Genomic DNA, 26,519 nt, shown 5'->3' on the forward strand with positions numbered 1-26,519 from the left:
TTTAGTAAAATGTCCGCAGAGACCTCAATCCTTGGATGGCTCAAAAATTTTTTTGCATGCAAATACAATAGTTATTACTTGGGGCAATGAAAATGGTTATAAAGTTGTGACTTTGAGTTTTGAGAATTCAAAGGGTTTTCCCATTTAATTTTTTTTGCCAATATTGTACTTCACAGGTCTCCTATTAGAGTTAACACAATATATAAATATTACACTTAAAACGCTTATTTACATTATAGTAATCAAAATTGATAGTGCTGGCCCAAGCTTTCTGTATAGATACGGAACACTGAAGTTACCTTTCTTTAAGCAAAATTCCAAAAATTTATTTTTTTCAGTTTTTGATTTGTAACTCGCATAACTTTCGACTGAAGAATCGTACCTTACCATATATCCCGAAAATATAGTAAATTTTATTAGCTTTCTAGATCAGTTGAAAAAATTTGAGATCGATTCAGAAATGCTTTCACAAGCAACAATATAAGCGACAAGCCTCTGCGTAAATTTCAAAAAAAAATTGTTAGTCAAATTTCTTGGACACTATAATAGATATCCCGCACATTTAGGCCTGTTTTTTATAGGGCTTCTTAAGCACTTTCCAGCAAAAAAAAAATTTAAAATCGGACCATAAATGCGCTTTTGACAACCCGAACAAAATTCTGTAGGGCCGAGGTGACAAACTTTGAAGGCCCACCAATGCGCCCCTGGGACTTCTAAGGTCCTGAAATTCTGCATATCAGCTATAACCATGCAAAATTTCATGAAGATATCTCTAACCGTTCCAAAATGGCAGACTTTTTTCCACTTATTTTTTTCCCATCCCACTGTGCGAAGGACAAAAATACTCACACTACACAAGAAAATAGTAATACATATACAAGATAATAATCCGAAGCAAGCCCATGAGCTTGCAAATAATTGCAATTGTATGCAATACAGTAGATCAAAATACAAAACCATAATGAAGTTTTGCGAAAATGGAAGGCTTTTAATATAATTGTTTGTCATAACATCGAAATAAACCGTGAAAAGGTTTGAATTACCAACTGTATTATGTAATCAATTCGTATTTACAAATAGAATTTCTCTAGTGTTATATTGATGGAGAAGATTATACGAGATACAAATGTGGAATAAATATGGCACACTACTCACAAGGGAACACATGCTTTTCGCCTATGCAATCGAGATCGATATCATACGTCGGTCACCGGAAGCAGATTAGGTTAGGTTTAAGTGACAATCTGGCATCAGACTCACTTAGACGTTGTCGTCCATTGTGATAGCACAGGAACAGGAGGTGGAAGATGCCTTCAAGTTCCAACCGTTGAACCATCCAGATCGCTTCAAAAAGCTTGCGAAATTTCTCATCAGCTAAAACAGCCAAGTTCTCAAAGGAATGATAAACTAAAGTGTAATTCCTTCTACCTGCCAGCGCGGAACACATATACAGCAGATGTTCTCCTCTTCCTAGACGTCCTCGCAGCTTCTGCAGAAGACGTTACTGACAGCCTTCGGTCTGTCAGCATGTTTACAGTTCAGATAGTATCTCCCATGATGGACACTAGGACTGAAATGTCTGTTCTAGCCAGCGACACCAACGCAATAAAACTCTTAAAGTCTAGATTGGGTCCCATAGTTTCACAACCCCAACTTAATGACCATCTGTCATTCGTTGCCCTTCGGGTCTGATCTTGAAAACCTGGCTTACATGTCGCTAGAGGAATACCCACAGATTCTAGTTCCCCTGGATTGTGTAAGGTAGTTCCTAGTCTCGCAAGCTTGTCCGCTTTACAGTTCCTGGAATATCTCTGTGGCCCGGCACCCAGAACAGATGAATTTTGAACTGTTCAGCCATCTCGTTAAGACATCTGCCGGTTTTGTTGTTCAGAAATACGTTATCCAGGGATTTAATGACTGCACGGCTGCCTGAGAAGATCGTCGTAATGACATTATATTTTAGCCGCTTGATCCGCTTAATACACACTATAGTGTCCTAGTTCTTCAGAATACACACCAAAGACCACTTGGTCGTCTAGTTTGGAACCATCCATATAAAAGTCAATGTAATTTCTATTACCAGTTCCAAAGTCTCTATAACTAGTACCAAAAGGCTTTATCAATAAAAGTGGTACATTACTTTCTGACACTGGAAGTACCAACTACAGCCTTTGAGGAATTAAAAGAAAATCTGTCAAAATGGGTCTGCCAGTAAATGGAGATAAGATAAAATGGTCCCACAACGTCCTGTACTTCAGAGTAGGTAAAGAAAATGGAGAAAGTTTATACCCACAACTTTAAGATAGTCAGCAACTTTTTCTACCTACTTTTGAAGGAATACAAATAGAATATTGGCAAACATATGGCACTTTTGATTAGCCAAGGACTCTGGAAACAAGGCAACCTCTCGACAGTCGAAAATGACACTATATAAAGGCAGTTGTATGGCTTCGAAACATGGGTACTATTTGGTGAGTTAGAGAGAAAGAACCATGGAATGATTAAGTGGAGAAATACACTAAGAACCTTTGTGTCAAAAATTGGAGAAGTAGCACAAAAGATCGAGGCAGTTGGAGATCTATTTAGAATTCAGCTAATGGAAAAATGTTCTATCATAGCCAATTATAGTAAAGTAACAGAGTAACTAACATTAAAAATTGGTTCGTAGAAACAATATCATTAAAATGTTTTCAGAACAAACCAAATTTTATTACAACTCGCCGTAAGCCTAGTACTGACATCGACTTTTCACACGGAAGAGTGTCACAACGCACTTTAAAATAAAAAATGGTAACGAAAGTGATGAACACATTTCGTGCAAGTGGTACTGAGTTCTATGAGCAAAATAGTGGCGACATGTCGCTGCATCAGGATAAATTTTGAACAATTTATGTAATTAAATGCTCACGAAATGGGCCGAATCAACTCTAATTAGGTACTGTTGTCTTTGTTGTGTGTTGTTGTTTGACTTTTTTGTGTTCCGACAAAGAAAAGCGCCCTTCGGATTTCGCAATGAAAAAAAAAATTCTCCGCAATTCCATATTTTGAAAATGTTCTCTGAAAAAAGATATACAAAGTTTGTCTTTACAAAAAATTCCAAAAGCATTTTAAGTAAAATTTTGTTTTAAATTTTATCGGATTTTTTTCTTTGAGAAATTTTGTTTTTAGTAAAGATTTAATTCAAAATTTCAATTTTCGTTTTCAGAATGAAAAATCTCTAAATCAATGTTGTCTCAGAACCTTAGAATGGGATATTCAGGACTACTTTTACTTCAAATAAAAGAATTAAACAAATTTAAACCGGTTTTAAAAAAGCTCCGTTTTGAATAGTTTAAAAATCTGTATTAGGAAAGAGTCGGTTTATTTATCACTCCTATTTGAACCCTCGACATATGTGCTGAATATTAGCCGTGTTTTATTTTAGTACTAAACCGTGCAGTGCAATGCAATTTGTATGAAAATGACATCTATCCAGGACAAAGAAATCCTTGATAAATTACCAGTGCAGGCTTATGTAGAACATCTGTTGTCAGGATTGCCATCATATGTATTTCACAAATAAGTGTGGTCACTTGCAGAAATACCACAATTGTGAATGGTAAAAAAAATTAAAACCAATTATGATACAATTGCGTGCACAAATATTAAATTTTATTTGACTGCTATGCCGAAACATTTTTGACATCTTATGACAAACAAATAGACTTGCACTGGAAAATGTTTTTTTTTTGCCCTTCACGGCTTATTTATCCAGTACTAAAATAATACACAGCCATTGTTCAGATCGGAAGACATTTGAACATGGCATGGACAGGTGTTAATACATGGTCTAAAAACCTCAATCTACGTCGTCTCGGTTAACGTCGTTTCGATTTACGATTCTTTTGAAAAAAAAATCAGTGAAATTGGGTCTGGCAGTTTCAAAGCAAAAATTCGCCAGAGTGGAAAAACATCATTTAGGAATTCATCGCCGATACCGTGATGGTCACGGTCGCCGAGACCGTGATGAGAAGGCCCAACATAATAGGCCTTTTATATTTCCTGTAAACGGTTTTAGCCCACGATTTCCCAGCTGGCCACAATGGGCCATTAACTCTGAAAAATGGGCATTGTAAGGAAAAATTACCAAATTTTGTCCAAAAAAATGGCCAATATCTTGGTGTCTTTAAAACTTAGGACTCCAAATTGGAAATATTCGGAAAGGGCGTGGTCCCTTTTATATTTTCTGAAAACGGTTTCAGCCCACTATTTCCAAGTTGGCCACAGTGGGCCATTTACTCTGAAAAATTAGCATTATAAGGAAAAGTTACCAAATGTTGGCCAAAAATGACATGTAGGTGACGCTCTATCATGAATTTTGTATTATAATATATTTTCACATACATTTGAAAACAACGGATTCAAAGCAATTTTGCATCATCCGATCATAGTCAAATTTGGCACATACATTTTTTTTTTGACGTAGAGGCGAAGCCTCAATTGTATGAACATAGGACTCCCTTGTGAAGGGCAATATTCACCTCTGGCGAAATTTTCGTTACTATAAGAAATGCATCGACATATCCTCAGCGAAATTTTCGTTACCGATACCTTTACCGAAAATTTTGCTTGCAGGTATGTTTTTTATTATATGTTTTGATAGGTCCATGCAACTAAAAAGGTTTAATTTCGGTATATATGTACTTTTCTAGCCAAATTGATTAAAAATCGGGCAAAATTATACATCAAGTTTGTCGCCATCTTGTGGTCTACACAACTATTTTCCAGTCGAGACATAAATGTCTTGGCTTCAAGACTTGAGGTGCGTTTCGTTTGAGGTGCGTCCTCCACTGGACTATGTTGTATTAAGGTATAGCTCCCGGATCATCAAAAACGAAGCAGATTTAAATTTAATAAAAATATATATGATTCGGCCGGTTTTCGGAGGGTCACAATATTCAGCGATGTATGCGAGATAAGTCATGGATGAAACTTTTTGTTTGTACCAAAACACAAATCACATGTTTAAGTTTGGGGTTGAGTCTCTATCCAAAAATTCCCAAACGGGCCGATACACTGCTTATTTTCCCATGAACATTCCATTAAGGAACAGGGAATACTTCTCTCATATCAATGAGTGTAGTCCGATAAAAGTTTCAGCTCAATGATAAGGGGCCTCCATTTTTATGCCGAGTCCGAACGTCGTGCCGCATAGCGACACCATTTGGTAGAAAAGTTTTAACATGGCAGGATACCTTGCAAATGTAGCCAGCATAAGTAAGGGGATAACCACAGTTGAAAATTTTATTGATGTTCATGCCGGGATTTGAACCCAGTTGTTCGGTGTGATAGGCGGACATGCTAACTTCTGCGCCACGGTGGCCTCCTCCTCACGGGCCGATACAACTTAGGCTTAAATTTAAAGTATTAAAGAGAAGTGTGGAAATCTGATATACAAATTTGACCCAAGTGTGGGGAGGCCTGAACTCCAAAAATGGCAATTTTTTAAAAAAAAAAATTAAGAACAAGTCTTTTTCCAAATGAAATTTGTTTTGATATAAAAATAGCCATAAAGTTTATGACTGCGTTTTATGAGAGGGGTCGAAATAGATATGAGAGAAAACATTTTTCAAACAGGGAATAGAAAGAGTGACTATGATTCATATTGGATTATGGGGTTATAAGTGCTAATTTCGGCCTTAAAAGTTAAATATCCTTGCACATAATTCTTTTTTTCATTAGTCTAGCCTTATCTCGTTCAAGAGTACCAGGAATGTGAAACAACTAAAAACAATAAAGCAGCATCTTGACTGGTGTTGCGGCTGCTGCTTTGTTCCTAGCTTCTGCTATTGTAATAGCGCAGCTAGAGCTTACCAGCTCAGTGTCCGACCTTGACCACTCAACGCTTCCCTGTGATTTTTCCCTACTGACGGTCTCTGGGACTGGCTTGTATTACATGATTTATTGCTAAATGCAATTTCCAACAATTACGACAGATACAAAAATGAAATAACACAAATCTTTTCGAATTGAATTGAAATTCAAAAAGGCAATAGCAAAAACGATTGACTTTAACCACCATTGAGTTGGCCAATAAATTCACTGCTAATCTCTGGTTAAATGTTTGGGAGGGACTTAGGTGCATTTCTGAACGAATTGTTGGCTTCGGTGTCTTGTGGCCAGCTTGACTTGCAATGGCTTAGACTTGATTGCGTTTCGTTTTCATTTGATTTTCAACGTCAGCACTACCTCGATTATTTCTTGGCACCACTATGAGGATTGTATTTGCAACCAGAGCAGCAACTGAAATTACATATTGGAAAATGATTTAAAACTTGTTACCAAATGCTTGTAAATCATTTAATCAACACCTACAGAGACGAGTGTTATTGCCACCATGGGTATCGCCATCATCGACACAAAGTAGACGAATAAGCAGACCGAATATGTGCATGTGCAACGACGTGGTACAAATGATACAATGTTTCCATTTACATATTTGGGTGTAATGTAAATGGAATTAGTTAAGTTAATTTTTGTTTGTATTCCAGAGAAAATTAATTATAAATAAAAATGTCGCTGACGCTACTACATTGAAGAATAGATGAATGGAATCATTGATTAATTTTCAAAAAAAAACAATTAATATAATGTGTTTGATAACAAAAAGAAAAAGAGTCACATGATCAGAAGAGCCTTGTCGAAATTATATTTAACAGAATTAAAAAATAGCAAGTTTAGATTAAACTTTTGTATACCCACCACGGTTTTTTCCAACCTATGGGGAGCCGTATTTAACCATAACCGTACATCACCATACATAACAATTTTATCGAATTAGATGGAAAAATTCTTCCTTTGAGCCAAAAAGTAAACTTTGGAAATAGGTCTATATGGGAGTCATACATAAAGTTTGTGTGTTTTTCCTCAAAACTCAGATTTTTTCTGGACCCCGGTCAAAGGTTTTGGAAAAAGAAATTGAACGAAGTTTTTCGCGGTTTTCTTGATTATATGACACAATTAAATGTAATAAATTCTTACTCGAATGCCATCGGGGTGCTTCAAGGAAAAGGTTTATCAATGCATGAAATTTTGAGTTGAAGACTATAAAGCTTTTCCATGCGACACTGACCAAGTTAAGAAGTAAGAAACGCGCATATACACTAAACCCTTCAAAAAGACATCAGACCTTCTACTAGGGAGTGCTCGAGAGACGAGACAATAATTGCACCTTAAAGGTTTATATGTGGGTAAAGAAATGGGCAATATGGACTATACTCAATAAGTGAAAAAAAAACTTTTTAAAATCGCTTATATAATAATTTTTTTTTTTTGTAAAACAAATAAGAGAAGATGTGCTTTCGGTTAAACAAAATTTTATGAGGAACGAAGAAATAAAATGGGGAGATCGGTCTGAGGTGAGCTTTATCGACCTACTATATATCTCCCATATTTTGAACATGTGTACAAGGAGGTAATACACAACACACCAAAATCGGTGGCTTGAAGTTGCTCCCACATAAACCGATTTCTGGTTCTGACTTCTTGAGAATCTGCACTCAGAGAAATCATTGTTTGGAATTTGATAGTAAGAACAAAAAGATAATAACGTCAAATCAATTTCAATGGTTTAATCCCCTTATTGGTTATTTCCATAGTTCAGTAGCTATCTTAACTACGACACAATAAAAAGGGTTAATGGAAGATGTTACTAACCGATATATCAGTTCCATCAATCATTTCCATAAAAATAAATTTATTTTGCCGCTGCCAATTGTATGTGCTAACCTACCGGCATTTAGTACTGCATTTTTTTTTCTGTGTGTGGAAGGTTTACTAATACTTATTGCAAAAGAGAGAGATAGAACCAGTGATAAGTATACCGACCGACCCAGAATCACTTTATGATTCGATTTAGCTATCTGCCCATGTTAATTTGTGTACAAACTACAGGTCGCAATTTTCATCCGATCGTCTTCAAATTTGGCACATTCATTTTTCTGGCGTAGAGGAAGCCTACTGAAATTGGAAAAAATCGGTTCAGATTTGGATATAGCTCCCATATATATGTTCGTCCGATTTGAAGTAATAATGCAATAAAATGGTAATTTGTTTACCAATTCTCTCGAAATTCGGCAGAAAGGACTTTCTCTCGACTAGTAGTCTAAGAAAATGATTTTTTTGTTGTAGGGGCTTAGGAAATAAAAAATTTTTTTTTTTTTAATTTTTTAAAATCAAAGTATTTGAAAAGTTGCTACATCATGCCCCCGATGGTACACCCAATATCAAGATGTAACTGTATCGCAAATTTTTTGGATTTAGCCTTATCCGTAAAGAAAGATCATTTTGCAAATTTAAGTGCCTAAATGTACGAATTTAAAAAAACAACATCTGGTCGGCCGACAAATACTGTTAAGGTGTGATTGTATTTGAATTTCGAGATCTTTAACTCAATCCGTAAAACGTACCATTTTGTATCTTTCATGTCACAGATGTAGCTTAGTCTGCAAAAGTTACCACTATGTACGTTTTAGTACCAAAATAAACGAATGTCTAAAAAATCTATTTGTCGCTCGGTACATAGTGCCTAGACGTAAGCTATAGCTCAATCCGTAAAGAAGGTGTCATATTGTTCGTTTTAGTGTCAAAATGTGCGAACAAGAAAAAAACCTTCCAGTCGTCCGGTACACACTGTTAAAATGTACCTGTATACCAAATTTCAGATATGTAGCTTAATCTGTAAAGAAAGTACTAAATAATACCAATTACAGCACTTAAGTACTTTTCCACTCCTTGTACGATTTCAATATTTCATATTTGGTACAACATGTCGTATATTTGTCAAAACTTCGATAATTTTCAGAAATTCTTTTAATTTAATCCTTCTCCGTTCACTGTTAAAGTAAAAAGCTATTTCGTACTTTTTGGTAAGTTAATAAATCATTTCTTAGTTGAAACTACACGTTAAAATTCAGAGCTCTAGTTCAATCCGTAAAGAAAGTATGAAATGGTACCAAATACGGTACTAAACGTAATTTTCTTCCATTTCCATTACTATTTGTCATATTTTTTCTATCTACCCCCTTTATTTCACAAAAACAATCATTTAAGACAAATTTAGAAGTTCTAGCAAAGTTCACCTATGTTGTACTATTTTTGGTACTTTTTTCTAAATGTCCAAAAATTCTTTTGGCATCCCAATTTAGGTTGCTATAGTATACCTAATTCAAAAATTCAAAGCTCTAGCTCAATTAACGTCCCGGGCTGCCATATATATGTTCGTCCGATTTTGAAAAATATTGAAATAATGTACTCATTTGTTAACAGATTCTCTCGAAATTTGGCAGGAATGATTTTCTTTTGACTCTCAATATTACTGCTGAATTTCATAAAAATCGGTACAGGTTTTGATATAGCTGCCATATATGTATATCGCCCGATTTTCACTTCAAGAGCCACAGTAAGCGCATTTATTGACCAATCTTGTCAAAATTGTGCACAACGCTTTCCTCGATGCCTATCACAATATCTAAGAAATTTGGTCAAAATTAGTTCAGATTTAGATGAAGTTCCCATATATATGTTCATCAGATTTTGGGTAGTTTGCAATAATGTTGTTTTTTGTCAACCGTAGTTTGCTTGCTCGAAATTTGATCGGATTGTTTAATAACCCATCTGAAAACATACGCCGAGGTCCATCAAATTTGGTTCAGAATTATATATAGCTCCAACTTTGTACTTATAGGGTAGGTATAGGATATTATAAAGTCAACACCGCCCAACTTTTGCCTTTCCTTACTGGTTTTTAAATAGAAATCTCTCAAAAAACTTGTAAGATGCAATCCATGAATAAGGATCCATAAGATTTGACCCAGATAAATTTAACGCGACTTCGCTTGTTAAAAACTTATATGATTATAACTGACAGACAGGTACACAGAAATTATTAAACAGCCATCTAATGCACTATGGCCTCAGATACCATTTTTATTGGACAAATTACAAAAAAACAAGTAAAAGCGTGCTAAGTTCGGCCGGGCCGAATCTTATATACCCTCCACCATGGATCGCATTTGTCGAGTTCTTTTCCCGGCATCTCTTCTTAGGCAAAAAAAAAAGGATATAAGGAAAGATTTGCTCTGCTATTAGAGCGATATCAAGATATGGTCCGGTTTGGACCACAATTAAATTATATGTTGGAGACCTGTGTAAAATGTCATCCAAGTCGAATAAGATTTGCGCCCTTTGGGGGCTCAAGAAGTAAAATAGAGAGATCGATTTATATGAGAGCTGTATCGGCCTATAGACCGATTCAGACTATAAAAAACACGTATGTTAATGGTCATTAGAGAAACCGTCGTACAAAATTTCAGTCATCGGATAATAATTGCGACCTCTAGAGGCTCAAGAAGTCAAGATCCCAGATCGGGTTATATGGCAGCTATATCAGGTTATGAACCGACTTGTACTTTATTTGAGATAGTTGTTGAAAGTAACAATAAAAAACGTCTTGCGAAATTTCAGCCAAATCGGATAGAAATTGCGCCCTCTAGAAGCTCAAGAAGTCAAGTCCCCAGATCTGTTTATATGACAGCTATATCAGGTTATGAACCGATTTGAACCATACTTGGCGAAGTTGTTGGATATCATAACAAAATACTACGTGGCAAAATTCATTCAAATTGGATAAGAATTGCGCCCTCTAGAGGCTCAAGAACTCAAGACCCAAGATCGGTTTATATGACAGCTATATAAGGTAATGGACCGATTTGAACCATACTTGGCGCAGTTGTTGGATATCGTAACAAAACACGTCGTGCAAAATTTCATTCCAATCGGATAAGAATTGCGCACTCTAGAGGCTCAAGAAGTCAAGACCCAAGATCGGTTTATATGGCAGCTATATCAGGTTATGAACCGATTTGAACCATACTTGGCACAGTTGTTGGATATAATAAGAAAACACGTCGTGCGAAATTTCATTCGAATCGGATAAGAATTGCGCACTCTACAGGCTCAAGAAGTCAAGACCCAAGATCGGTTTATATGGCAGCTATATCAGGTTATGGACCGATTTGAACCATACTTGGCACAGTTGTTGGATATCAACAAAACACGTCCTGTAAAATTTCATCTCAATCGGATAAGAATTGCGCACCCTAGAGGCTCAAGAAGTCAAGACCCAAGATCGGTTTATATGGCAGCTATATCAAAACATGGACCGATATGGCCCATTTACAATAGCAACCGACCTACACTAATAAGAAGTATTTGTGCAAAATTTCAAGCGGCTAGCTTTACTCCTTCGGAAGTTAGCGTGCTTTCGACAGACAGACGAACGGACGGACGGACGGACAGACGGACGGACATGGCTAGATCGACATAAAATTTCACGACGATCAAGAATAAATATACTTTATGGTGTCTCAGGCGAATATTTCGAGTAGTTACAATCAGAATGACGAAATTAGTATACCCCTCATCTTATGGTGGAGGGTATAAAAAAAACAAGCAGAAGTGCATACAACTTCAGCAAAATCTGGTAAAACATGCAGATCGGTCTCTACGGCAGTCATGTCCATGCGGAGGTCGATTAGCCTAAAACTCAGTTTAAATTTTCAGCCACATTGGGTAACACGTTAGGTTTAGATAAGGTTTCAGTGTTTCAGTTTCTGCAGCAGATTCACCGAGACATTTCAGTCCATCGACATCGAGGTGGCTTTTAGGAATGTGTGGACCAACACACTGATCTAATGCTTAGACCAGTACTGGTTGTACTGGGTCGTAAGACTGGATAAACTTGTGGATAAATTGTGGGTCCCATGACATAAAGATAACGGAGAAAGTGGAATAAGTCGCGCCATAGTATCCACACTCCCATGGGAGATCACTATAAATAACTTATTACAGATGCTGCCTTGGGAGGCATTTTTAGCCGTCTGTTACGCAGAGTATGTTTTAATGTTTCTTAGTGATAGGGTCCTAATCAGCTATGCAGAAATTCTGAAAGGGGCTTGGAAATGGCAAACGACTGAGGTAGACCTAGGGGTTTGAATATAAACCCTCTGTATGTTTAAGATGAAGACAAAGGTGGGTCAATTTGACGCACCATGTTTTCAACCAAACGATTTCCTGCCAGGTCAAATACTTAGGAGTGATCTTAGACACTGAATTGGAGGTGTCACATTCGGGAGCATACAGAGAAGGCTCACAGATGTTGGACACTATGTAAACGGGCCTGAATGCGAGGATAGTTCACAGGTGCCTGATTCGACCAATACTTCCTGACGCCTCAGTAGATTGGCAGGGAGATCAGGACGACGACCACTGGGGCACTGAACACTGTTCTAGATATCTGACCCATAGACAATGAGAGTATGGATAGAGGATAGGAGCATGTCATACCTTCGCGGTATAATCAAGACGTAGGCAGGAAACCTGAAAGGAATGGAAGAGGTTTTCGATCGCATACCTAAGACTGCACTTGAGGTCAAGCGCGAGGCACTGTTGCCATAGGCACAGCTTTGGATTGGCGGAACTCTGACATTGTCGTCGGAAAGTTCATGCTGCACTAAAGGACAGAGCAGGTCTGGAGGTGTAAACTAAGGACACAGGGACAGAGATCTGTTTCAGACTGCCTGGCCATAGTAATAATATTTGGAGGCTAAGTAGCGCTGAGGTTAGCATGTTCGCCTACAACGCCAAACGCCTAGATTCAAATCCCAGCCTGAACATGAGAAACATTTTCATTGATTATTCAGTTAAAAGTTATACAGTTAAGAAGTCAACAAAGGGAACAAGTAAAAGCGTGCTAAGTTCGGCCGGGCCGAATCTTATATACCCTCCACTATGGATCGCATTTGTCGAGTTCTTTTCCCGGCATCTCTTCTTAGGCAAAAAAGGATATAAGAAAAGAGTTGCTCTGCTATTAAAACGATATCAAGATATGGTCCGGTTCGGACCACAATTAAATTATATGTTGGAGGCCTGTGTAAAATTTCAGCCAATTCGTATAAGAATTGCGCCCATTGGGGCTCACGAAGTAAAATAGAGAGAACGATTTATATGGGATCTGTATCGGGCTATAGACCGATTCAGACCATAATAAACACGTTTGTTGATGGTCATGAGAGGATCCATCGTACAAAATTTCAGGCATATCGGATAATAATTGCGACCTCTAGGGGTCAAGAAGTCAAGATCCCAGATCGGTTTATAAGGCAGCTATATCAGGTTATGAACCGATTTGAACCTTATTTGACACAGTTGTTGAAAGTAAAAATAAAATACGTCATGCAAAATGTCAGCCAAATCGGATAGGAATTGCGCCCTCTAGAAGCTCAAGAAATCAAATCCCCAGATCTGTTTATATGACAGCTATATCAGATTATAAACCGATTTGAACCATACTTGGCACAGTTGTTGGATATCATAACCAAACACGTCGTGCAAAATTTCATCCCAATCGGATAAGAATTGCGCACTCTAGAGGCTCAAGAAGTCAAGACCCAAGATCGGTTTATATGGTAGCTATATCAGGTTATGGACCGATTTGAACCATACTTGGCATTGTTGTTAGATATAATAAGAAAACACGTCGTGCAAAATTTCATTTCAATCGGATAAGAATTGGGCACTCTAGAGGCTCAAGAAGTCAAGACCCAAGATAGGTTTATATGGCAGCTATATCAGGTTATGGACCGATTTGAACCATACTTGGCACAGTTGTTGGATATCGTAAGAAAACACGTCATGCAAAAGATCGGTTTTTATCAAAACATGGACCGATATGGCCCATTTTCAATACCAACCGACCTACACTAATAAGAAGTATTTGTGCAAAATTTCAAGCGGCTAGCTTTACTCCTTCGGAAGTTAGCGTGCTTTCGATAGACAGACGGACGGACGGACAGATGGACGGACATGGCTAGATCGACATAAAATGTCACGACGATGAAGAATATATATACTTTATGGGGTCTCAGACGAATATTTCGAGTAGTTACAAACAGAATGACGAAATTAGTATACCCCCCATCTTATGGTGGAGGGTATAAAAATAGCAATTTTGTGAGAGCGAAAATTCAAATTAAAAAAATTTTAATAAAAAAATCTGCCGTTCTCAAATTGCAGATTTTATTCTAGTCAGTTTTGATTATATCCTACACTCAACCAAATTTGTTATTCAAAACAGCAAAAATGTTTGCTAAAACAGCAGTTTTTGTCTGCTGAAAATGGGAAAGCAGACATTATTGCTGTATCAGCAAACAAAGGGCTGCTGTATTAGCAAACATTTATTACTGCTATTTCAACTACCAAAATCTGCTGTTTTGAGAACACAAGTCTGCTGAAAAAAATTTTTCTGCTACTTTTTATGGTTTGTTTTGATTACTTTAGACATTTTTTAGATTTTTGTTGGAAGAAATGATTTTAATTTGTGGAATATTACTGTAAAGAAGCTACCAGATCCATCCGTAGGTATACATTTCGAAATGTGGCTGAGCCAGCTCGCATTTTTTGTTACTGCTCTACTAATGTGCATATGGCTGGCATGGCCTTTTGTATCTAAATTTAATGAGACACACATTTACATATGTGCTTTTTGTTTTTTTCTTACGTCCACATCATAATAAAGCAGAAGTCATTTTTAGGGAAACAACAGACTTTTCAGCAGAAAGCCTTCTACTCTGAAATTCCAGTATTACTGGTGTAATTGCAGAACTATTGCTACGAGAGCAGCAAAATTAACTACTAATTTTTAGCAGACAGTGTTTGCTATTTTCAGCAAACTTTTTTCTATGAGTGTTCTATGCGGTAAAGCATTTTTTATGTCTTTGCCGGATTTTGCGGCTAATAAACACTGACACTTAGATGAGGACAATACCAGACTTGAAATGAATAAGGGGCGACAATGTAAGATTTTTGAGAGTAGCAACGAATTCCTAACTTATAAAGTATAAAAAGCGCACAACAAGCTGATTATTAGCCTAAGTGTATGTTCAGAGCGGATTCTTGTTAGTTCCTGCCGTTGAACTAGGCTAAAACAACTTAAATCATGTTCATAAATGTTCTTAGCCCACAATTCTAACAAGTATTCAAAGAATTAAGAAGCTAAACTGGAATCCCTGTTCTATAGTTTCCCTTTTCTCGACGTCTTCACAGCTTGAGCAAAACTAGTTACATGAAACCCTTGTTTTTTCAGTTTGATGTTCTGTTACGATGACACGATAAGTGAGTATTTCGTTCTAGTCAACGAAAATAATAAAATAGATTTCTTTAAGTTTATGGCCTGTTTGTCGAATCGAGCAAATAAGGAAGTATTTGGATATATAATTCGATTTTCTTAATGTCACAAGAGCTAACAATTCATCGGAAAGAAATACCAACAAGTAGAAACATGCTAAGATCGACCGGACCTAATCTTATACACTTCATGGATCGCCTTTGTCAAGTTTTTTGCACGCATGAGGATAATGCTAGGTCGGGCAATAAATCCCATGAATTTTTCATATATTTTAATGAAAATCGCGTTTATGAAGTACAATCGGGAGATTGCCATATCAGGCTATAGACCATACCATACTTGAAGATCATAGCAGACGTCATTGTGCAAAATCTCAACCAAATTTGATAAGAATTGCGCCTTCCAGCGGCTCAAGAAGTAAGATCGGGAGATCGGTTTATAAAGAAGATTTACATAGAACCGATTTCCAAATGTTCAAATATTGGGCGAATTACTAACTAGTCAATATTTCGAGGTATTACAAACGGAATGACTAGATTAATATACCCATATTCTATAATGGAGGGTATAAAAACGGTCTGCATTAATGAATTCGGATCAGAGTGACTGTCTAATATTTGCCCCGATTTCTTTTCGACATCAACAAACAGTCTATTAGATTGGGCTTTATAATATTGGAGCGTTTACTTCTGCCAATTTATGACTATATTTCATTCGTTGCTCTTCGGGCTTTTTATCGCAACGAATAACTATATTTCATGTCGCTTGAGGCATACCCTCAGGTTCTAGTTCATCTGGAATGTGGAAGGAAGATCCTTATTGTGCAAGCTTATCTGCTCTAGAATTCATTTCGATAGCTGTGATCCGTCAGTCAGAACCAGTGAATATCAAACCATTCAGTCATTTCGTTGGGAGATCTGTGACTGTCGAAGGCGTCTTTTGACTTCAGAAATACGTTCTTCAGAAATTCAATAACTTACTAGACGTCGGAAAAAATTTAGGAACTTTGAATAACCAATATGATATTTTACAACAGTTTAAAGAAGACTCTTTCCGGCGTAGCATAAACTTTTAATTTGGAAGTCTTAATTCAAGCGCAACCAAAACTTTGTGTGGAATTAAAATGAATATATGTTTCTGGTTTTTAATTGAAATTTAGTTCAAAAAGGTATATACATTGAGTGTCAAAAGATTGTCAACACCCGTAAAATGTTTGTATTTTTTAAGATTATTGTAACAATTACATAGGCTATATCAATTTCTAAAATTTTATACATTTGCAAGAATATTGTATTTAAGTAAAAACGGTAAATATATAATATATTCAATATTCTTACCGCTATCTTACAATAGACCAAATTTCAATGGGTTTTGACTCACTTTTGATGCTCATAGTACATATGTGAAATGATTTCCAGTTTTCACTAAATAATGACCTATTCCGCCTTTCTGCATATCTTTCTCTCGTTTGCAAAATGGAAAAAGGAAGATTTTTTAACAAATCGTGAATTGTCATCTTCTTTATTGACAGTCCATATGGGCAATTAATGTTTTCTTAAAAGAAATTCATACAAAGAGCGACGACATGAACCACACACACTGCGCACGCACTTTTCTCGGGTAAGTCAAACTAGTTTTGGAAAACCAAATGGAAAAGACCATTCGTTCCTACATTTGAATGAGGTTCTGTTTGTCTAGGTTTATCGGCAACAGTCATCATATGAACATTGCTATATTACTCTGTCCCACTATCGCAAGTAGGATGATGGCCATAATCATCTACCAAGATCATAAGCTTAAGCAATACGACAAAGAATTTTAAGAGCAATTCATATGACAAGACAATTTGCTGGTTTGGGCAGCGAAAGAAGAAAAACACATTTATATAAAGTAAAAATCCAATCTAAAAACAAAGATAAAAAACCTCATTTGATCAATAAAAAATTATGAAGAATAAAAAAAACACATTCAAAAATAAACACTTGTCATTTGCATGAAAGACAAGTTGGCAGACGGCAGGCAAGCAAATGGCTGAACGGATGGTTGGACGAATGGACTGACTGGCTGACAAAGTCATTTCAATACAAGCGTCGAACAAGTAGTCAGCAAAAGCTCCGCATGTTGAAGAAAGCAAACAGGACTGAGTGAGTGAGTGACTGACTGTCTTTGACGAAGAAATGACAGAGAAATTCAACTATGCATCAACTGAATAATTTCGGGAAAAATTCAATACAATCGGGGCGAAATACATTGGAAATGTTAATAAATTTCTGCTGCTTAATTAATGCTTTCGATTACGAAAGGAATCTTAAACAGATGTATCAAAAAACCATTGTCACAAAATGGGCGCCAAAACTGACTGTACAAAAGTGGACACAAAAAGATAAACACACAGATATATCCATGGTTGTTTTACTCAAGTACACATATAAACTTCCATATGGTAGTGTATAATTAAAGATATTTTCCAGAATATTGCAAGTAAAACCGGAGTCACATCAATTTCAGTCCAAACCAATTTAAATGCCTCCCTTCCGAATTTATAAACTTCCCTCGGTTAGTGTTGATGATTTGTTGTAATTGTCCATCATCAACATTACGAGAATCGTGGCAATAAAACACTGATAGTTAGTCTCAGATTAACTGCAACAATACAAAAAAAACATAAACTCTGTTTTAAATATATTATGCATTTTGAGAGAAGGAAAAGAAAAACAAAAGTCAACAAAATGGATCCGAAAATAGCATACCATCTAGAGAACTTTCTTTATGGTTGACATTACGAATGCCAAGGAAAGACCAGAAAATCTTATTAGAGAATATCAAGAGTAAAATCCATAAAATGCAAAGTTCAAATTTGTATAACCTAAAACACAGCTGATATATACACTGAGGGAAAAGTGGCATTGCCAAAATAAGATGGGCCATTCTTTAATCTAGAATGTCCATTGTTAAAGAAAATTTACAATGAAATACATAAAATCAAGAATTTTCAACCGTGATTTAATATTGTTTCTATTTGTTTCTTAAATTAAGATGAAACAATCTTGATTGAAGAATGTACAATTACAATGTTGATTTTAGAGTATACAATGTTGATTTAAGATTGTTCAATGTAGATTTAATATGGTTATACTGATTCGTAAGCAGCTGATTCCTTTATCATTAGTTTGTTAAATTTCGTGTGATACAGACGATGTCGATGAAATTAAATCTAGTGGACGGTGTTTTGTATGTGGAAAATAAAGACCCTGTGACCATAGTAGAGGCTGAATTATCTTAAAACATGGCCGTCTCCAAAGCGTGGAAGTGCAAAGTACTTTCGATCAAGATCCTGCTATGTTGCAAGAAAAAAGTCATCAAGTTTTAAACAATGAACAAGCAGATTCAGCGATAAAATTGAATGCATCGGTTTTTTTCAAATAATTGAATCACCCATCCGAAGATCAAAGAAGGCATTAAAAAGTTGACCAGGTGGCTGAAAGAGGCTGGCTTGTCCGATGTTTCCCCTTACCAAAAAGGGTTAGTTTGTTTTGTGATTAGGGCAAAAAATTAAAATCAAATATTAATATTGTAGTGTAGCCGCCAAGGTTAATTATGCTAGCTTTCAATATTTAAACAGAAAAGATATAAAAGAGACTATTCCAGCCATAGGAGCACGGGCAATGTTTCGCAACGAGGGCTTTGCAATGAGAAAGTATATGGTAGGTGTTGACGTTTAATATACCTATCAATTATGGAGTTTTACTTTATGGATTGTTTTACTGTTTTTTTTTATCATTTTTAGTCAGGAATTGAAGATGACGCAGACTTGATCAAGTCTAAAATCCGAGCATGGTTGCGAAACAGTAACCATTCGGCTTCAGTGGTTTCTCCCGTAGTTGATGTATCAAATTGGAATGATTGTCTTCAATAAGTAAGTTAAATAAAACAAGTAAGAGCGTGCCAAGTTCGGCCGGGCCGAATCTTATATACCCTCCACCATAGATATCATTTGTAGAGTTCTTTGCGCGGTATCTCTTTATAGGCAAACAAAGGCTAAAAGGAAATAATTGCTATAATATTGGAGCTATATCAAGTTATAGTCCGATTCGGACCATAAATGAACTGAACGCTGAACAATGTAAAAGTCATTGGGTAATATTTCAGTCTATTCGGAGAAGAATGGCGCCTTGTAGGGGCTAAAGAAGCAAAAATCAGGAGATCGGTTTATATGAGAGTTGTATCAAGCTAAAGATCTATTCAGACCACACGCTCTTACTTGTCTTTGTTATTTAGGATTTTGCAACTTTATTGGAAGAAATATCAAAGGGAAGATCGTTATTGAATGATTATGCTACAAAGCAGAGCTTCTATAACTCTAATATGTACATGCATCTATTTCAGGACTATAACTATATACCCTTAAAAAAAACTAACCCTTCTGGCAAGCTTTACTCAAAATATGTCATTACCAAAGCAAAGAAGAAAAAATAGAGTGCATATCTGTTGATATGCACTCCAATAATGTTACAGAAGAAGTATCACCATATAGCAGAAGAATATTGTGAAGTAGACTATTCATTTGCTTCAGCACTAAAAGCATCGCTAAGCGGAGATATGTCGAATCGGGATGAAGTTGGCGAGAAAAGGCAGAAAACATTCGAAAAGACCCCAAGGCCCTCAGCAGCGTTGAATTCTTGAAGGCCTGGCCTGTATACGCTGATGATAGAAACCCAGACTTGGTAAGTTTGTTTTTTACACTCTCATCACACTGTCGATTGCGGATAACTTAACAAATTTATATCAGAGAGCCCTGTAAAAAAGACCTATAATCAGCAAAAGGACCCAATAAATTTAGCAGCTAGTAATTTTAATATTAATTTTACATCGAAATATATATTTGTTTTTAAATACATCATTATTGGAATGATCTAAAAAATGAAAAGAAAATTTTTAAGCATAGTGTACATTTTAAATTTTATAACGTTTCATTGTTAAATCAAGGTTGAACAATCTTAATTCTACAATGTTTCATTCTTAATTTTAGACTGTTGCGATCTTAAATCAAGATTGAACAAGTTAATTCTACAATATTTCATTATAAAAATGGACAACCTTTAATCAAGAATGAAGATTCTTGAAATAAGAATTTTATGCGTTGATAGACTTTGCCCAACGCTCATTCTTGAGTCAACATCAAAATTCTTTGTTTAATTTTGTTTTTCCTCTGAGTGTAGGAAAACCACAAGAGGCGATTAGGTCGTGAAGGTCTATTTCCAAAGACTTGCCCTTACTATTGGGTTGCCCAAAAAGTAATTGCGGATTTTTCATATAGTCGGTGTTGACAAATTTTTTCACAGCTTGTGACTCTGTAATTACATTCTTTCTTCTGTCAGTTATCAGATGTTACTTTTAGCTTGCTTTAGAAAAAAAAGTGTAAAAAAAGTATATTTGGTTAAAGTTCATTCTAAGTTTTATTAAAAATGCATTTACTTTCTTTTAAAAAATCCGCCATTACATTTTGGGCAACCCAATATATGCATAGTGTTGTCGAGACAGGCAATCTCCGGGGATCTTTGCCCTAAGCTATGTTTCTACCAACCTGTCTAGAATTTTCAGCATATAGGATGACAAACTAATAGACGAAAATAGTTCGCTCTCGTATTGTAAGGCATTCCCGCTTTTGGAATGTGACCTTTGTGTCCCCCCATCTCTCAGGTATATATGGCATGCTGATACAAGCAGACCCTTTTTTGATCTAATGATTAACCCTATTTGTTTCGTTTTTGAACAAACAAAAGGTATCCAATATGAAGACAAAATCGACATTGTATGAATTTGACATATTTTGGAAAAATATAATAAAATAAATTGATTCCAATATCTGACTAAACTAAGCTTCCCTTAACACTTTTCAGTCTCGAATCCTTCCTCTGATATTCTCCGATTCAAAGGTGAAGTTTAGTATCTTCTGCCTATTCCTGGTAATAAAAGTAGGTTAATTCCCTTTACAACAATGCTAGACATTTATCTGCAGAAACCGGACCATAGTCAGGACGCATATTTTGCGTTAGCTCCGTCGTCTGAGTCCCCCAGGAATTCACTCTCAGAAGATTCGTTCGATTTTGTAAGTCTTCTGCAATACGCAATACTTTAGAGATGTGGTCGATAATTCCTAAGACAAGTGTTTAGCAACGCCTGCTGTGTTCAGCAACACTCCACCGCTTCTATACACCTTCAGCTTCAACTTGTTCAATACGTAGGATACTACTCTTTAAGACTTGCTGAGGTTTCCGAGACAGTCGGAGTTTAAAAAGAATACTGCATGTCTCCGATCTCCATCAGCCTTATCCAATCTAACAATCGCCCAGTCGGAGGTTAAAAGATTGGTATTGCAGTCCCTTTGTCTCCGAGGTATAGATTCAGGATATGAGGGAATCCTTTGTACCAATTATTCAGACATTGGTCGTGAAGGAATATCTTAAATATTGTTGTTGTTGTAGCCACATTTGCATGTGGAGATAGTGATCCTCGTGAAGCTCCTGCAGGTGACCAAGCTAGTTCCGGTCCATAGGACCAATTGCTGCGGGAACATTATAGCCTTTGGTTAATGAAAGGCACTCAATTTTTAAGCAAGAGCCGCTGCCACCCGGCCTCTCACTGCGACGCTCCACTCGATACCGGTGATTGTCCGCGACTATAATTCCAGTTACAGTGGAGCCTCAGAAGAAGACAACATGCTGCGGTCTGATACCACCACCGCAGCTATCGGGTCTTTGGAGTCCACTCTAGGCCTACTCCCCAGCTCTAGATTTGAAGCTCCACTGGAAGCGGACGCAGATCATCAATCGCCTAGTGAACAAAACTAACGTAGCTATCCTTGAGTAATTAAAAATTTTTCGGAAAATAACTACCTATTGCCGCAGTATATTTTTGCGGAGTGAATTCACAACAAAACCAGTAAGGAAAGGCAAAAGTCGGGCGGATGAGCGACTATTGACACTTTACACCGCCGAGTCTACATACTCATTTTAATACATGAACCTATGTTGAAATCTAGTCAGATTTTAATTTTGCATACCTATTGAAATATTATATAGAACCTTGTAAGATTTTCTTACGATAGAACCAAAATTGTGGGTACTACAGCCTTTAAGGGACATATAGGATGAAAGATATATATATATATATATATGGGAGCTATATCTGAATCCGATCCGATTTTAATGAAATTTTGCAACCGTTTTGGTGGCCAAATAAAACATATCAGGCTAAATTTTGTTAAGAGCGGACTAAAATTGTGGCTACAACAACCTTGATAGACCATGTCGGATAAAAAATATATATGGAAGCTATATCTTAATCTGAATCGATTTTTAAGAAATTTAAAACACGTATTGGGACGTCAAATAAAACATGTCATGCAAAGTTTTGTAAAGATCGGACCACAACTGTGGCGACGACCGCTTTCAAAGTACCTTCACAGTTAATAACTCCCCATTTCATGGTGGTAGGTGTAAAAATTAAACCACAATTAAACGCCTCGAGTGTGTTCGAAATGTGGATTATGAATCACTCATACACACGAAGAACTTTGTATGCAAAATAAAGGTTGAATACAAATAAACCAGAGGTTCAGTTCTCCAAGCACAAGTGTGAAAACTTTGAAGGTTAGCCATAATCCAGCTTCAAGTGTTTGAGACAATAAACAAAAGAAGGTGGAAGGCTATGCCAGAGTGCTTTTTGAACATTTGTGCATTTCAAAAGACGACAAACGAATAAATTGGATATGGGAAATGTTCTTTTGAAATTAAGGAATGATGATAATGCATAAATTGCATGTAGCCCTTCAATGCCGGAAGATTAATGTTATCCCAATCAAGCAGAACATAGATTGGAAATCCTTCTGGGAGGTCATTGATGCTAAACGGTGACTGTTCTTTCTACTCACATACCAAGAAATAAGTATGGTGGAAGACCACAATATTTAACCAAATGATGTAACTTTAAAGACTTGCGAAATTGCCAATTTGAGTATTTTCTTTTTATTATAAACTAAAGTGGAGTAAAATAGTCCAAACATTTATTCCTGATTATACTCTACACCATTACTGTAGTAGTGAATTTGTTTGTGACGCCCAGAAGGATGAGAGATAGACCCATTGATAAACTTACCGATTAAGGCAGAATTTCTGATTCGATTTAGCTATGTCTATCTATCTGTCTGTTTAATAGAAATCGATTTAGATTTATATAAGGCTCCCATATATATGTTCGTCCGATTTGGACTAGTATTGTAATAATTTGGTCATTTGTTAACTGATTTGCACGGAAATTGGCACAATGGATTACCTTATGACTCCCGGTATTGCTATTGAATTTAATAGAAATCGGTTCAGATTTAGATATGGCTCCATATTGAATAATACTCAATAATAAAGTGATTTGTTAGCCGATCTTTACAAAACATGGCACGAAGGTTTCTCTTATAACCCTTCTGATGACTGACGAATTTCATAAAAATTGATTCAGTTTTGCACTTTCAAGGCCTTTGCTAACGCATTTATCAGTCGATTTTTGCACAACGATTTACTCTATGGCTGCTACAATATATACGGATTTTCATCGAAATTCTACATATCAAATTTAAGCAAATTTTAAATTCGACGACTTAGCCTGTGTATCCAATGTGGTGTAGGGTGCAAAGGCAAATTTGCCCATAAACATTCAATTAAGGAACTGGGTTAAATTGCTCACAAATTAATGAGTGCTGTCCGATTCCATTTTAAGCTCAATGAAAAGGGACCTCCTTTTTATAGCCAAGTCCAAACGGAGTGCCGCAGATCCGCACCTAGTTGGGGAGAAGTTTACATGCCAAAGTTCCTCACAAAAGTCACCAGCATTAGGAAGAGATAACCACCGCTTAAAAAATGTTCTGATGTGCCTGCCAGGATTCGAACCCACGCGTTCAGCGTCATAGGCGGACATGCTAACCTCCGCCCTACGGTGGCCTCCCTCTAAAAACCCAATAATTTGGTTCCCTATACTTTGTAAGCATTAAAATGCATGCGTATGTATAAGTAAGCTTAACTTTTGTATAGCCCTTTCATCAGAAGAATATTTTTTTAGATTTTTTTAAAATAAATTCTTGGTACTAAGTCTATGGGACGACTGAAGAGATTTTAATTATTGTTCAGAATTTAGTTTCCTTCTAAGTTTATACACAAAACCAAGGTAATCAAGGTAACCAAACTATATCACAATTTCAGGCTCATTTTCATAGCAAAATTATTCTTCACCAAATTAGAACTAAAAATTACGAATTAAGTCATATCAACGTTTAAACAAAGTCAGTTAATTCTCATAAACTCCAATAAAATTGGGAGTTTATGATGAGTGAACATAAATAATTTGCTTTAAAAATAAACTAGCTGGCACGGTGAGCTTCGTTACACCCTTAAATGGCTTGTTAAAATGGATTGTACTTAAATTGTTTTAAAGCTGGTTTCCAGGGGATCTGGACATTCTAGAATATAGTTGGGGGTGTTCTGCGTGTGATGTGGCCATCCGTTTACTTGGCACTCGCATTAATATCAAACTTCTGTTCTACTGTCAAAGACATTTAATTTAAGTCCTACATTGTTAAGGACTATGTTTATGTTGGGGGACCTACATCTACCAAAAGTAGTAACGAAAAAAAAAAATCCAATATCCTGTTTTAAAATAAGAACGTGAATGCCATAGCTTAATATGTCCTGTGCCTTCTCCATTGACAACGGACTATATATTTTCAATTTCGAGCATTCGTCCCACAGAAGCTTTGTTTGTTCGCGTTTTTGGCCATGTAGCCTTATAATGCTTCTTAATTCCATAACATTTGGTGGGTATAAGTCCATTATGGACACAGTAGCACGGTCTAAATCGGATCTTACAAGCAGAACCGCCTTCTCTCATAACCTGGCTTTAACCCAACATAAAGCCAGGTTATGTTTCCTCTGGAGACAATTTAAAACCTCTTGACAACGACCCAACACTTGAACTCTTATACTCGTGTCAATTAAAGCCTTCATGCTGCTTGACTATCGCTGAGGATACAGATGTTAGATGGATCTATTGCTCTGGATAGCACAATCTCTGCCGAAATAGTTATCGCCTGGAAAATTCGGCAGTCAAAACGCATTCACAAAAAGGCGTTGATGTCAAGTTCACTGCAATATATGCCACAACCGGTCCCATTCTCTTTCTAAGATCTTTCTGTGAATAGACTATTATCCGTAACGCACTAAATTGCAGCTTCACTGCCTTCGGTATAAAAACCACCTTAACTCTCATCCAAGATTGAGGTATATAAGCAAATTCTATACAAGCCTTTAACAACACAACCGTTCGCTCCCCGTCCTGCTTCTGCAGGTTTCTCGTGAATGAAGAATTCTTGGCCATTAGCTTCTTTAATCGTGAAGTATCCATTACATTTGAGATTTGCTCGATTAACCTTGCAAAGTCATCTCTTTCGGACTTTCCCACTTTCTTCCTTTCTTCTTATAAATTTTAAACTTATCCTTATAAGCTTTCCAAAAATCTCTGTCAATTCCGGTTCTTGCTGCATATAATTAGCATCCTTTCTGAGTTCCCCTAGGTCCTTGTATCACCACCTCTAATCCTAATTTTTTTCTGCCTTCTCACTGGACAACTGAATAAGTATGCAGTAAACATAACACAGTGAAATTAAATTTGGAAAAGTTGCATCCAATATGGCGCTAAGGGTCCTCAAATGCTTAAGCCCTGTGCCTCAAAACAGTGGCACCAATAAGAATTTTAGAGTTTGTCAACAGTTTTCAAAACCCATATCCACAATTTTCCAACTAACTAATGGACATTAAAGTACTTACCTTTGTTCTATAAAGAGGATTGCTAAAGTCCCAATCTGGTGCTACAAATAAATATCCACATTTCGAAACCTTGCGGGAAGCCTAGAAAAAGAAGATTTTACACATTAGTTTGATTTAATTTAATTGAGGATAATACAAATAAACATAACTATAACGGGATAACTATGAACACCACGCAGCCTGGAACTTTGAGCTCCGATCTGTGTGGTGTTCATTAATATCACGAGAAGCTTGGCTGCGAGCTACCGGGCGCGTCCACAGTTTGCGGATAGTAGAATGCTCCATGAGGAGTAGCTACAACTGCAGTCGCGGACAATCAGCTTTAATTTATACGAGATAGACGAGGATCGCCACCTCCACATACAGACATGTGACTATAACTATAACAACTATAAACATATGCAAAAGGCTCTTTTGTCTTAACT

General features: G+C 36.5%; 1 protein-coding gene across 8 annotated transcripts in view; it reads right to left on the reverse strand.

Moving 5' to 3' along the window:
* Window positions 1-26,519, reverse strand: part of LOC106085824 (protein outspread) — a 561,373-nt gene that overhangs the window by 227,057 nt on the left and 307,797 nt on the right. For all 8 annotated transcript variants that reach the window (XM_059364395.1, XM_059364394.1, XM_013250248.2 and 5 more), the window contains one exon: window positions 26,095-26,175. In XM_059364395.1, the coding sequence (XP_059220378.1) occupies window positions 26,095-26,175 (81 nt within the window). The remainder of the gene's footprint in view (window positions 1-26,094; window positions 26,176-26,519) is intronic.

Source organism: Stomoxys calcitrans, chromosome 3, assembly GCF_963082655.1.
Source record: "Stomoxys calcitrans chromosome 3, idStoCalc2.1, whole genome shotgun sequence".
Taxonomy (NCBI): domain Eukaryota; kingdom Metazoa; phylum Arthropoda; class Insecta; order Diptera; family Muscidae; genus Stomoxys; species Stomoxys calcitrans.